At 43.1% G+C, this 14,454-nt stretch overlaps 1 protein-coding gene across 2 annotated transcripts; it reads left to right on the top strand.

Moving 5' to 3' along the window:
* Positions 1-13,153, top strand: LOC118398044 (palmitoyltransferase ZDHHC18-B-like). 2 transcript variants are annotated; one of them, XM_052470266.1, is made up of 10 exons: positions 1-1,383; positions 2,779-2,939; positions 4,300-4,449; positions 4,814-4,951; positions 5,074-5,125; positions 5,353-5,455; positions 6,108-6,220; positions 6,453-6,546; positions 8,336-8,446; positions 10,130-13,153. In XM_052470266.1, the coding sequence occupies exons 1-10, from the start codon at positions 1,136-1,138 to the stop codon at positions 10,544-10,546; spliced, it is 1,587 nt and encodes a 528-aa protein (XP_052326226.1). In that variant the 5' UTR covers positions 1-1,135; the 3' UTR covers positions 10,547-13,153. The 2 variants fall into 2 exon arrangements, with proteins under 2 accessions (XP_052326226.1, XP_035648912.2); XM_035793019.2 differs by lacking the exon at positions 8,336-8,446 and having other exon boundaries at positions 4-1,383.
* The last annotated feature ends 1,301 nt before the right edge of the window (positions 13,154-14,454 follow it).

Below are 14,454 nucleotides of genomic sequence, written 5' to 3'. Positions count from 1 at the left end.
TCGGTCTTATCGGGGTTGAGTTTAAGGAAGCAGAGATGCGTGTCGCCACCTGGGTGTCAGAAGGGGGAAGGAGAAAAATGGTTGACTCACCCACTAAAGGTTTCCACGTTTGTCGTAATTCCTTGCCAGCAAATCATGAACGCCGTACAACATTTTAATGTGTCGTAAACATTCCATAGTGATCATAACCAAATATTATATATTATATCGACAAGGGACCGCTTTTACAATAGAAATGGAAATACATGTGATGTCAGTTGGAAAAAATGGGCTTATTCTCACGCGGATAGATTTTGGGTGGAGTAAATCCTCTCGCTTCGCCGCTTCCTCTCGGTCATAACGCTGGATGATAGAGAGAAGTTCGCCTGACCTGTACGTTTTCCTGAATGTAATAGACTACACGAGATTAACATAAATGAGAATTTCGATTACGATGTTTATTAGTATAACAGACGGACTGCAGTTGGTTAGCGTCGATTTGTAGCTACGAAAACTCCCGGCGAAAGCCCTCATCTACATCACCACCGGGAAATTCCAACATCACTTTGTTTCATCTGCCTGGCTGAAAGTGTAGGAGTTGGTGGTTTCAAATAGGATCATATTGAACCGTCCGTATCAAACAGAACCCTGGTATGGTATTGATACCTATTTTTATGCTGTGCATTGGATATGCTTTCTACCTAGCTACTATTCACTAACGTTAGTCTGTTCATCACTGTTTTTTGGGCTAACTTGGTAGCGTTAGCCTAGCGAGAGCGTTAGCCTAGCCAGCTAAGCGGTCATACGTATGCAATGGGTCACACACACCGCTGTTCTTCAGGTTGATATACCGATATGATGGATAATACCATAGTCGAATTGTTCTCCTCGTGGAGTGTAGATTTTTGGGGACATTGTTTGCATACACTGGATACGCTTGGTGACGTTGATTCAATGACGACATGCACCACTAACTTACAGGTACTGGAACATGTTTGTAGCTGACGTTCCTGGCAACACGCTAGTCGATGTTATTGTTAGGTAACGTTAGTTAGCAAACATTAGCTAGAGAATTAGCAAGTTGCTGCCTATGTAGATAGCGGTGGCAAGCACAAGACAGGTCTTCTATTCGGGAAGCGCCAAAATTTCGTAAATCATGAAACATTGCGAATACCAGCAAATCGACCCGCAGGCACTTTCAACGCCAACACCGACCCTGCCGCCACAACACGCTGTTGTTCAGGAAGAGAAGAAGGGGGAAACCGCACGGAGAAAATGGGAAGTTTTCCCCGGCAAGAATCGCTTCTACTGTGATGGACGGATCATAGTGGCTCAGCAAAGTGGTGTCCTACCACTCACCCTCGGCCTCATTTTGGTCACCACTGTACTGTTCTTTGTTTTCGAGTAAGTACAAGTTCTCGTTTTCTTTTGCATTGCTTTGACACAAACATGTTTGCCCTAGCCATTAAAATGATGCCACATAGGTTTCAACAAACCATGGTAAGTTTGTTTGTGTGTCTAGCAGTTTAACCAATACAGTAGATTCTGGTAACAACAATAGAGGAATAGTTTTAATACCAGAACATGTCATTACATATTCTTACAAGTGTCTTGCTGAAATGTGTGTTACATCTCCTGAGACTATGCTACCAGTAGTAATTAAAAAGTGAAAGTTGATTAAAACCAGATCCTGGTGGGTGAGAAACTATTGCAATATTGTACTATTGTTTGACAGGATTTTCAGTTTCTCATGTTGAAAATGAGAACTAGTCCTTCATGTGGTTAGTCAGGGTCCTGATTGTCGCTGCAGTGCTCTGCAATCAATCTTGTCCTCTTTCGTTGTCCTGGTGATAAAAAAAACTTTAATGAAGCCAGTCTACACAAAACACTTTAGGCTGCATTTAACAGTCAGCCAAATTCTGGTTTTTATTTTCAGTACCCGACACACGAACGTTACGTTATGCGCATGATTTGTGGTTGCGGAAATGAAGCTGGAATAACCACACATTGTCAGTCAGCGCGCATGTATTATCACCCGCTGAAATAAGATATTATCATTTTTTTGGGGGTGTGTTCTCCTTGGCTTACAATGTTGTTTTGATTATTGCTTGAACAGTCACTAAGATTATATTTGGTTGTGATAGTTGCAAAATACCTGTTTTTGATTCAGCAGTTGTTAGTTAGAATGCTAACGCTCATTGACAGGCATGTTGCAAAGCTAACCAAAGAGCCATTTTACTGGTTTGCGTGTTTTTGAAGTATAATTAATTTGATTGGCGAGGATGACACAAACTTTATATTAAGCAGAGCATTTATGCACGACTCACAATCCAATTTATAATCCAAAAGTATTGTGAAATACACTCATAAACGACATGTAAATAAGGCTTTTTAAGCAATACTCCGAGTATTGCTTAATGAGATTTTCCTGAAGAAGCGCTCCCGATCGTACCCAGATAATGCTCAGTAATATTCTGAATAGATTGTGAAAAACGAATACTTAAGATCACCATTTGCGCTCCACACGGATTTACTGCATTTGTAACTAGCAGTTTACATATTAGCAGGGAGGGGATTCTGCAAATTGCACGCACATCGCCCTCTTGTGGCAGTTTGCAAACGCAGAAAAGGGGTCATTGGTCTTTTGATTCATCAGGTCAGCTCTTTTGCTTATTAATTGGGCAAAATATCAGAATTTGGCTTCCAGTATAAACACACCCTTAGTTCTAACATATAAGACAGTCCACTTTAATTGTTCCTGAATATAGTCCTCTTTTTTTCTTTGTCCTGTCACCACAGCTGCCCCTTCCTGTTGAAGCACCTGACCGTGTTCATCCCAGCAATTGGAGGAGTGCTGTTTGTGTTTGTAGTCATCTCCCTCCTGCAGACCAGCTTCACTGACCCTGGCATCCTGCCCCGGGCTACAGCGGACGAGGCCGCAGACATTGAGAAGCAGATTGGTAAGGGCAACACATACACACCTGAAAGAACATTCTTCCTTTCCCACTCACTTTCACAGCTTTGTGTAGACGTTCACCATTTGTTTTCCTGCTCCATATTCTGGTCTCCTTTTGAGCTTTTATCACCAGTTTGTTTGCACTAGTTTTTGAGACACAGTAGTAGCAACATATATGGTAGTTTCCTGCCTTTTTTGTTTGAAGCAATGCATTATTCAGCCAACAAATGGTTGAACCACACACACAGTCTCTTCTGACCGGGCATGTAGGGAGGGAGGGAGGGAGGGATGGATGGATAGAGGTCTTTGAACTGTTAGTGGCACTGCTTGTTTCTGTGTGGGTGGTCAGTCTGCTGTGTGGGTAGTTAACTCTGCTGTTTAATTTTGTGAACAATTAAGACACGGGCCCCATTGCAGTGGGTTGCCACTAACATCTCTCTCTCGCTCCCCCTCCCTAATTTTCTCTTCATCTCTTTCTCTCTCTGTTTTTTTTGTAGAGTGGAAACTCACTTCACGTAGAGGGAGTTGTGGTTTTAAATAGAGTAATTTCATTGTGTGGCACCAAAAGTATAAAAATAAGTTATTGAGTGATATTCTCATGCTCTTGTGACGTGTCTCTGTTAGGATGACAGAGCGTGATGTCCACTCAGCTTTCTGCAACATGGTTTAGGCCTAAGTTGTGCATATCTGCTGGTTAGGCCTATTTCCCTAAACCAGATGAATACTTCCAGAAAGTTATCAACAGTATCATACTTAGTTCTGACTAGCTGCCAAATATTCAGCTGTCTATCAAACATTGTGACTCCGTTGTTATCTTGAACGTACCTTACACTTTACTATGTATTAATGAGCTCATGCCATGTAGTGATAGAGCCAGTCTAATACATCAAATCATCACTCAACTGAAACCTGATACTCAACTGAAACAAAAAGATCAGAATCTGACTGCCTGTCTAAACTCAGCATATGGGAGTGCCAGGCAGGCAGCACACTTTCATACATTACACAGAGCCTGTGTTGATTGATTAACCTCCCCATGAAGCCGCTTTAATGGACACCACTCCGCCAGCAATTAGGCCTAAAGCTACTACTGCCTGGATCACAACATGGACACATGCACACAAAGCATAGGTTTTACTATACTAGTGGGGGCCAAAAATAGATTTCCATTCAAAATCCTATTTTCCCTGACCTCTAATTCTAACCCTAATACCTAAGCCTGAAATGAGAGAATTTCCCTTGTTTTACTGTCCTTGTGAGGGATTTGGGGGATTTCCGGTACCCAAGAGAATAGTAATATACACACACACACCTTGTGTACTATATCTCCTGATATGTCCTCCCTGTCTTTCTCTCCTCCTCAGATAACTCTGGCTCTTCCACCTACCGACCCCCTCCCCGCACCAAGGAGGTGATGATCAACCAGCAGGTAGTGAAGCTCAAGTACTGTTTCACCTGCAAGATGTTCCGGCCACCGCGCACCTCCCACTGCTCCCTCTGTGACAACTGTGTGGGTAAGGACTGGTGACAGAGGTGGACGTTCAACATGGAACGTAGACAGAGGGACACACTGCCATTTATTAGACTGAGTGATTTAGACTATACCACACAGCCTGTTACTGAGATTGATAAAGACTGTTCATACAAAACAGTCTTATAAACAGTATTTATTAGTGTTGGTCTCCTCCGTAAAGATGTTGAGCAACTTTGAAAGCAGACCTTCTTAATTTTTTTTTTTTTTTTAGACTTTTCTACATTTAATTCACATTTATTTGACTGTTGAAAGGGGCTTGAGAGCTTGGCCTTCGTGTCAATGAGATGTCCTTTGTAGATATTTGTAAATGTTCTTCTTCCTCAATCTTTCTTCCTGTCCTCCAGAGCGATTCGACCACCATTGTCCCTGGGTGGGGAACTGTGTTGGGAAGAGGAACTATCGTTTCTTCTACACCTTCATCGTCTCTCTGTCCTTCCTGACAGTCTTCATCTTTGGCTGTGTCGCCACACATCTAGCACTGAGTACGTAGTCTACGCAGAAGACCCTGTCCGGGCTTGTGATTTTGTATGGAACTTTTGCGTAGATCCTGATTTATCATCCTGTCATGGTTTTCTGTATCAACTTTCAATGGTTCTGTCCTCAGGGGCACAAGGAGGGAGAGGCCTGATGTTTGCTCTTCAGGAGAGTCCAGCCAGATATCCTTTTACCAATACTGTGTGTCTAGTGTAACTGATCAGATCCCCTCATAATACCACTCCCTGCCTCGAGTAGTCTGGTGTTAGGGCACCTAAACTGTCATTCACTTCAGCTTATTGGCCATATTGCAGAATACGAATGGGTCTCTCAATCTGTCCAGCTGACATCTCTGGTGGTATTTAGATACTCAAACCATACATATTGTCCTTGACTTTTCTTCCTGCACTGCTGTGGAGCTGGTGATTTGCTTCTTTTCAGTTTGGTCCATCTTGGGCCTCTCAGGCTTCCATACCTATCTGGTTGCTTCTAACCTGACAACAAATGAAGATGTGAGTAAATGCCAATGAGTGTGATATCTCTTGTCTCTTCTGGGATATGTATAATAGACATATAGGTATTATACACTTTAAAGGTTCAATGCAGCTCTTTTTATTAAGTATCTTTACTATGATTGTTTTTCAATTAAAATGGTCAAAAAGAAACAAAGGCATCTTAGCAAAGGGCAATTTCTCAAGTAAGAGTTTAGCTAGGACTGTCTGGGAGTGGTCTGAGTGGTGAGGGGGAAATTGACAATAATCTGTTATTAGCAAAGAGGTTTGGAACTATTTCTTATTGTATTATAAACTAATTTACCACATAGTGATGCTACCATTGAAGGCCAAAACCCCATCCCACCAAAATGGAAACATTTCAGACGGGCTTTTCAAACGGCTCTTACACTGAGGGCATTTTCAAAATGTCATATTATTACTCCAACCTTATAGTGTGGAAATGTATATAAAACCCAGGAAAATCAAATGTTTGACTGACTGCAGATTTTGCGCTTTAAACAGTTAAGTGACCCTTCCGGTATGTGCAGACTGCAGTAAGAAAGTAGCCATGTAGCTTAACATGGTGTCATGTTTGTTGTGCCTGGTCCCTGACAAATAAACTAAAACTAGTCTTGGACAAGGACTGATGGTCAATCTCTCTTGGTCCCAGATCAAAGGCTCGTGGTCGGGGAAGAGTGGGACGGAGGACACCGGTAACCCCTACAGCTATAACAACATCATTACTAACTGCTGCTCTGTACTCTGTGGACCCATGCCTCCCAGGTGAGACTCAGCCTGGTTTATAATGGATCTTTGATAGGGGTTGAGTCAGTTCTTTCTTCAAATCCGTCTATTTAGGAAGTGTTTAAAAATGCCCCATTGTTTTCCGAGGATTTTCTCCAATGTATGAATTTAATTTCTAATCACTCCTTGATTTGACTAAGAAGGAAACTGAATTGACCTGAAGCCTGAACTATTTGACTAACCTGTTTCCTCCGTGTTGTCCCGTGTTCAGTTTGATTGACAGGCGAGGCTTCATGCCAGTGGAGGAGTCGTCCCAGACAGTTGCCACGGAGATAGAGCTGGCCGCTAAGAACGAGATAAACGTGGTAGGAGGGCCCACGCCGTCCCAGCTGCCCCCTTGTGCATTGCAGGTTCCCCCCTCCCCTATACCGCTACCTGCAACCCCAAACCACCATCAGCCTGACTTGCAGACTCCAGTTTAGTTGCCTTTTCCAACCGAACCCCCTTTGACTGTTGCCTGACTGGCTGTTGTGTATGGGGTCACCCCCTCATGACTTAGTCCCTCATACCAGAGTACTGTAGTACTATTGCTAAGGGTCCAGGATCCTGGTGTGGTCATTAAATATGTTGTTGCCTGGTCCTGGTAATCCAGTCTACACCAGACTGTTCATTGTTTACAGTTGACAGTAAAAGACTGTCTCTGGCTGGAAAGAGGAAGTGAAACTGGCTGCTAGGCCATGTTTGACCTGGGTGTAGCTCAACCGTTAGTTACTCACGCCATTCCATAATCTTATAATCAGGCAACTCGGTGTCATTTATGTATTTCATTTCAGTGAAAAAGGGAACAGCCTACATATGATTCATCCGCTTCCCAGCTGGGTTAAAGGTTTTGCCCTTGTTTTGCAGTTGAGGAGAAACGTCAGTGCTCAGAGTTTTCTTTAAAATATGTTTGTTTACAAAGTACGACTGCCACTGGGTTTTTAGTTCAGTCTGACAGCAGTGGCACTCTAGGCCTTCCTTCTGTTTACATTCAAGCAATAGGGACAAGCTAACCTAACCTCGGTTTACTTTAAGGATACAAGGGCACTGTCATGTCTGCTGGAAGTTTGCGGATTAGAATGTATTTGCACATAAGGAGTTAGATCAGAGAGAGAGACCAAGCACAGTATTGGTTCAGTATTTCTACTTTTAGCAACCACATGCTGGTAATGGAAGCGGTTACTGCTGGGAATTTACCGGTCACAAATACATCTGTACCCAAGTGCTGTTTTCATTTGTCTCAATCTGGACACCCTCCCTCACTGATATTCAGTGGGTCTGCTGAGAAAGCATGGAAGAGGTATTCTATTTATGCACATGGAATTATCTTTGTTTACAGAGTGTGAAAACACTTATTTGTCTTCCCTCGATGTTCTTGTTGTCTGCATTTGTCTCTGACGTGACTCTGTGTATTGGCGTGTGTGTGTTGAGTTTTGTGTGTCATACCATAATGTAATGGTCATTTTAAACGTGACATAAAAGCTACCTGCATTTACATTTTGAAATGTTTTCAGTAATTTAGCAGACACTCTTGTACAGAGCGACTTACAGGAGCGATTAGGGTTCAGTTCCTTGCTCAATATCACATTGGCAGATTTTTCACCTAGCCGGCTCGGCGATTCGAACCAGCGAATCCGATGCTGGCCTGACACTAGGCTACCTGCCTGCCTCAAGACAGTCCAAATCATCTCCCTCTTACTGTTTTCTTATGCTTTTTAAAATATGCTTTATATTACAATCTTATTATTTTTGTCTTTTTTGTTTATTTTGGTCATCTAAATATTTATATGTCATTTTGGAATAAATTATGTTAATCTGAAATGTACAGTAATAAATATTCCATTTTAACAATGAAATAAATACGTTTTTATTTCCAAATGAGTTTAATAGACGTGCATTCCTTTTTTAATTCTCACCTGTGTGTTACAGTTAAGATGTAGCATAATTCCCGGGACCACCCATACGTAGAATGTATGCACACATGACTGTAAGTCGCTTTGGATAAAAGCGTCTGCGAAATGGCATATATATATATATATATATATAATCATATGTGTGAACAGTCCCGATGTCATCATTGTCACTAAGCCTTACCCCTGTGTGCCTATTCCGTAGTGTCAACTGGTATTGTGTCTCTCCGTATTTGTGTGTATGGCCCATCACCACCCCCCACTAGGAGGACAGCTGTCTGGACTTTGCTCTGTCCTGTGCTGGCTGATGAGCAAGGTTAGTGGAGACAGACAGGTTGGTGAGATGACCCCAGGTAGAGTGCAGTAAGAGTGTTTGGCTGGCCTTACCCGTCTCTGTGGCTACTGTGTCTACATCTTCGTCAATTGAATGCCAATTCACTTATTTGGAAGTACTGAGTTGAAAACGGAATAGAGCCCAACCCTGGTGCAGAAGGAAGGTTTTCTAGGGGGCCCTCTCTCTGTGGCTGGTTGCTGTCTGCTTTATTTTTTTGCCTGCCTGGCTGGCTTCTCTCCCAGTGCTACTATGCTTTTCCTTTAACGTGGCTGATTTCAACCACGTCAGGCTGGATCCCATCACACACAGTCAGCCTCTCTAAACTCAAGGTCCAGACCTGTGAGGTTTGGAATATCAGACCGTCAAACCGAGGAAAGGATAATGGCACATTTGTTGTACTTTAATATATTTGTGTTTTCTTGTCAGCTATCCCTCAGATATGCTTAAATGCACAGATAGTGAGCCCCAAAAGTATTGGGACTGTGAGTGTTTTGTTTTGGCTCTGTACTCCAGCGCTTTGGATGACATGATACAATGATGGAGGTAAAAGTGCAGACTGTCAGCTTTAGTGGACAAAAAGTATTGGGACAAATTCACTTGTGTATTAAAGTAGTCAAAAGTTGAGTATTTGGACCCATATTCCTAGTACACAATGATTACAGCATTTGCTGTTTGTTTTGGTCCCCTGAAATGGGGTGGAAAGTGCAGTATTTTCTAAATGATTTATGGATGAAAGTTTAGTCTGCACTTTAACCTACTTCATAGCCATTGTTTCATTTGAAATCTAGTGCTGGAGTACAGAGGCATAACAACAAATATAACTGTCCCAATACTTTGAGCTCACGGTATATGTACACACCAGACAATGATCAAAACCTTTTCAAGCAGTAGACTCGTTAATAGTTTATATCCATTCAGTCTTTACAACTGCTTCTTATTTTCTCTTTGGAAGCATAAATGAAAATTGTTCCACAGAGGTGAAAATGCAAACACTTCTAAATTCCCATTGGTGGTCAGGTTCTGCATGTGCTAAATGTGCGCTGACAGCTACGCCAGTCCTTTACATAACATCATAAGAGCATCTCTCTCTTCTCTACTTAAGCAGTCAGACATGCAATCATCTCCACACTACAATGTTTATGCTCTGGTGGGTTTTTGTTGACCTTTGTTACTTCATCTTTCAAGTAACTTTAATTTATCTGTCACTTTTGCAAGCGAGAATAAAACCCTCAAAGGACCATTCTTTAAAGCAATAGCCCTGTCCCCTTACCGTGTATGGGTCTTACATTTCTCAAACGACAATTTGATGTGATCTCTGGTGCTGTGGAAATACCGTGGCAAGATTGATACAACAGCACTGTGTTACTTTGTGCTTCCAAGTTGCATTTTTTATCATCTGCATGGTTACCCCTCACCAAAATGACTGTCTGCTACCACGCATCAGAATACCTGCATGTCCTTGCACCACCTCAATTACTTATAGCTTGACCGTTGACCCATAGTTTTGCTCTGCATAGCTGTCTGAGGGATCTCTCCTCTCCCCTGGGGGAGTTCTGTTTTATTTTCAGCTGGGCTAACTGTTCTTGGTGGTTCTTGTCTTTTCTGCTGCCCTTGTCTCATCTCTTTCTCTCCGCCACCCCCTCCCTCTCTCCTTCTCCCACCCAGTGCACGCAGGGAACTAAAGATCTGTTGGAGTCGGCATCTCGCTCTCCCTGTCCCCAGACAGGGAAACCCCAGACCGTCTCTACTTCCTGTCCCGAAAGCATCGACCCAGCTGACCCGGCGGTGACCTTTAACCCTGATGTAACCCCTGACCCTGTTGCGGTGCCCTCTCTGAAATGCGGAGGCCGCCACCACAGCCACACCACCAGTCCTCCGGACGAACCCCGCCAGCTGCACCACCACCATAACCGGCACCACAAGACGCGGTCGGCACGGAGCAGCAGCAAGCGGGCTGCTCTCCACATCTCCAACCCGGCATACAACGTCAGCCTCAGCCCCCCCACCTCTCCAGGCCTTGGGCCTAGTCATGGCACAGGGGCAGAGGAGCACGTAAGGGACAGCTTTGCCACATTGCACTGAGTCAAGCAAAGTCTTCACTTCCTCTGAGTGAATGGACCTGCGCCTTGCTGCCTTCCATAGCTCTACGCTCTGCATGCTGTACAACAGTTTAGTCCCACTTGCCAGACTCATGGCGCACGGCTATAGGAAGAGACTACAGTCAATCACACTGGATGCAGTCAGGTGGTAGCTTTTATAATCTATGTAAGTCCACAAGTCCTCTGGGAGAGGTGGCACATGACTGAAGCATCACCCTCTTTACATCCTGGGCCTATGTGGTGGTTGGGGACAAGGATGTGTGACTGTTACTTTGGAGCTTAAGGATGTATTACTGAGGATAGCTGTGGGGGGTGTGACCGTCTGGAGAAGTCATTGCACGGTGGCCAGCTTTCACTAGCTATGCCTATCACATCTACTACCAATTTGTATAGCCTGCTTGGGCCTTTATTAGACTGCAAATGAATGGAGAGCCCTTCTAGAGATACATTACAGCTTCCTATCAGAAGAGGGCCTGCAGTGAGAGTGGTACATGTGATGTGAACACTTATAGGACACATAGACAAACCTCCAAATGTAATTGAACTGAATAGCCCCTTTGTTTACAGCGAAAAGCACAACAAAAGAGCTGGTATTTTGTGGGGCAAACTTGTGTAGCTACTCAGTGAACCATACATTCTTCTGTTGACACACTCCAGCTGAAGAGACCAAGCCAGCACTACAGGGCCTCATACAGACTGTTATTTTTCTGGGTGGCCAAAAACTAGCCTAGCATCCAAACTGATGTCGCTATGAGTGCAGCGTTCAGTCTGACTTAAGGCTTGATACACTTTGGGGATACCTACCTACTGATTTGGGATGGCTCAGATTATTAGAGTAGTTGGCTTGAGGCCCAAAAACCTGGCTGTGTGAGTGCCAAACAACCCAAATCCTTTTCTTAAATCTAAAAGCAGAACCGGATGGATGAGCTTGAGTTAGTATGTGATAGGCTAGCGTTAGTACATAGAGCTTTCTATATATCAATGTCTGAACTTGAAGAGACCCCCCACATCGATAAGAGTAGCTCTCATACTTAGCCCTAGACCCAAGGACAGTAGTAAGAGTGACTAGTATGCACAACACGGACATGGCTGAAATGCACTGGCAGATGAGGACGTCTTAAATCCTAACTGCTGTTTTACGGTTCAAAACCAACCATTCATTCAACAGTAACAACCCAAGACACCCCTACAGCATACCTCAGAAATGCTTCACCTCACACAGGAATGTGTTCTTACTAAAGCAGTGTTTCCCATGATTCATATACACCTCTATAATAATGCTATGTACCTGAGACATGTTAGCAGTATCTTGCGTCACATGTGGTTGCCTCATGCCATGTCCAAATACTCCTTCCTCCTTGAGTCTCTTGCACTATTAGTCCATACAGGATCCCCAGCACTAATTGCTATTCCATAATCCACATATTAGATGTGTGAATCTGATTCCTTCCTTGATTTTGATTCCTTCCTTGATTTTGACCAAAATTAGCCTCTTGTTCATTTGAACCTTTTTTGTTCTTTGTGCGGTTTGACAAATCTAATAATCTAATGTGATATGAGAAGGCCCACTGAACCAGGGCATCTGAATAGGAAGAATTCAGTGAGGTTCTCAATCTGAAACCAGTCTTTGTGTTATAGGCTTAGTTATTTGATATACAAGATAACTGTGAAAGTTCACGTTGATCCACTTCGTTACGCCTACCCCTGCAGTCATTTGCACAGAAAACGCAATGAACTGCCACTGAGCATGAAACGTGAGCACACTGAGTCGTAGGGATACACAAAGATCACTTAACACTTGACAGTCCATTTCATACAAATAAAAGTATATTCCTTATTGTCCACTTGGACCTACGGCATTCGCATTCACTAGAGCAGAGAAGTGAATTCACTGCACATTTTGTATTTCAAAAGTGTTTCCCTTCATCACAACAACTTGGACATACTGTAGATCAGTGGTCACCCACAATGCATTTCAAATTAGATTCTAAAGGACATTTCCTGTTATTTCAGCCAATATTCCTCAAAATGAAAAGCACTGACTTTATAATGGTCTATTTCATGTCAGTCATAGATCCAGAATGATTGGTCTGTTGACCTCTGTGCTTATTTATGTTCAACATTGTTGATTCTTTATGGAAAACCATAAAAACAGTTGTGTGTTTATAACCTGAGTGATACGCTTGTCTCCGCACAGTAACTGGAATGGATGCTTTCTGTCTGCGTATTACACACCAAGGCCACCAGATGGCGATGGTTACAACTAAATGGAGATTTTCACATCATGTTCACACACTTTCAAAAGAGCTCTCTTCCCAGAAATAATCCAATGTTTGTTCAGTAAAGTAGTTACATAAACAAAGGCTCTCAGGCAATATGTTTATCTTTTGTGTTTGTTTTTATTTACTGACAAAAATGGCCCAAACATGTGGACGAGTCTCCCTTTAGATGTTTATAGTATAACAGGGTTTTGTCATTATTAAGCAATTTAAACAGATGGCCAGTGCTTATATTGTCCGTAAAAAATAAATACATCTAATGTAGGCCAACTGAATCGTGGGGAATATTGCACAATAAAAGATGAACTCAATGATATTTCTTCTTCCTTCAGCAACAGGCCCCTGCATGTCCCTTAATTGTAGCTTGCCTGTGCTGTCTGAATGATGTTGAGGGTTACACAGGGCAGGTGCTGTGCGTATGACTGGAGGCTACCCTTACCCTCTCCCTGTGTGTCCACGGTGTGTATCCCTTGGAATATCAGGTAGTGTTGAGTTAGTAGCCTAAAGCCATGGAAGTCTGTCTTGTTTAAGAAGAACAGATGTTTGTTTTAAAGAGAGACAGCAGCTAGGATCAGATACAATATGTACTGCTTAATACACACTTTCTTCCTAAGCGTCCTGCAGCACAGGGAGTGTATACATTTGTATGTGATTCCTGAGGGAATTGAACCCAAACCCTAGCACCATAATGGCTTATTTTCATCCCCAGTCCATGTATTACAGTACCATGACATAAAGAGTTGTCAGGCATGTAGGCAGGGAGATCCCCACTCCAGCTGATGATGAGAGGGTCTTTATCTTAGTGTTCGGCTGCAGGTCACAACTTAAAACTATTTAATATAAAATCTCTCTGGCATGGGGTCATGCCTCTGTTTGATATTATACGATCAATTATTTGGTCTAATAGGTCTGATTTTGAATCAGGATATGCATAAAGGGACACTTGATGACAGGTTATTGCCGACCAACCCTAATAACAGGTTACTGTGTCTGTAACGACGATGATAACCTCGCTCCTATTTCAGTGATGATGTGGCCACGTCAATTGGTTCTGGAGAGAATGATTGCAGACAATCACAGTGATTCCCATGATGGACCATGCTACAAATACAGAGTACCATTCAGTGCTGCTGTCCTATTTCAAGCATAGCAGTAAATAAGTGCCTCTTCACTGGAGGATCCTGATGGGTGATTATTGGCAAAACACTCTAATTATCCACTCCTGATCTCTCTCTCTCTCACACACCTGATAACACAAGAGTATGGGGGGAGGAGTTACCCATAGTTCAGATAGCTGATAGGCCACGAGTTTTGGGGGTTGAAGGGGGTCAGAGCGAGACAGACCGCAATAACATCTCTGAGTTCCACCAAGTTATACAGTGAGCCAGATAAGTTTATTGTTTTGGGCGACCCTTCTAACAATCTGTTAGCCTGTATTTCGAAGCCGTTTAAACCTGGTTCCCCGGTTCATCTTGAGCTATCATCTCCTCATTCTTCTAGTTAGCTAACTGGCTGATTGAGTGGACCCTCTAACGCCACATTGGTGTCAGAAGTGGGATGGCGGCCGTGGGGCCATCGGAAAATACAGTCCGAGATGTGTGAGGGGGCTGAA

Source organism: Oncorhynchus keta, chromosome 19 (assembly GCF_023373465.1).
Source record: "Oncorhynchus keta strain PuntledgeMale-10-30-2019 chromosome 19, Oket_V2, whole genome shotgun sequence".
Classification (NCBI taxonomy): Eukaryota; Metazoa; Chordata; class Actinopteri; order Salmoniformes; family Salmonidae; genus Oncorhynchus; species Oncorhynchus keta.
This window is presented reverse-complemented; position numbering and strand designations above follow the sequence as displayed.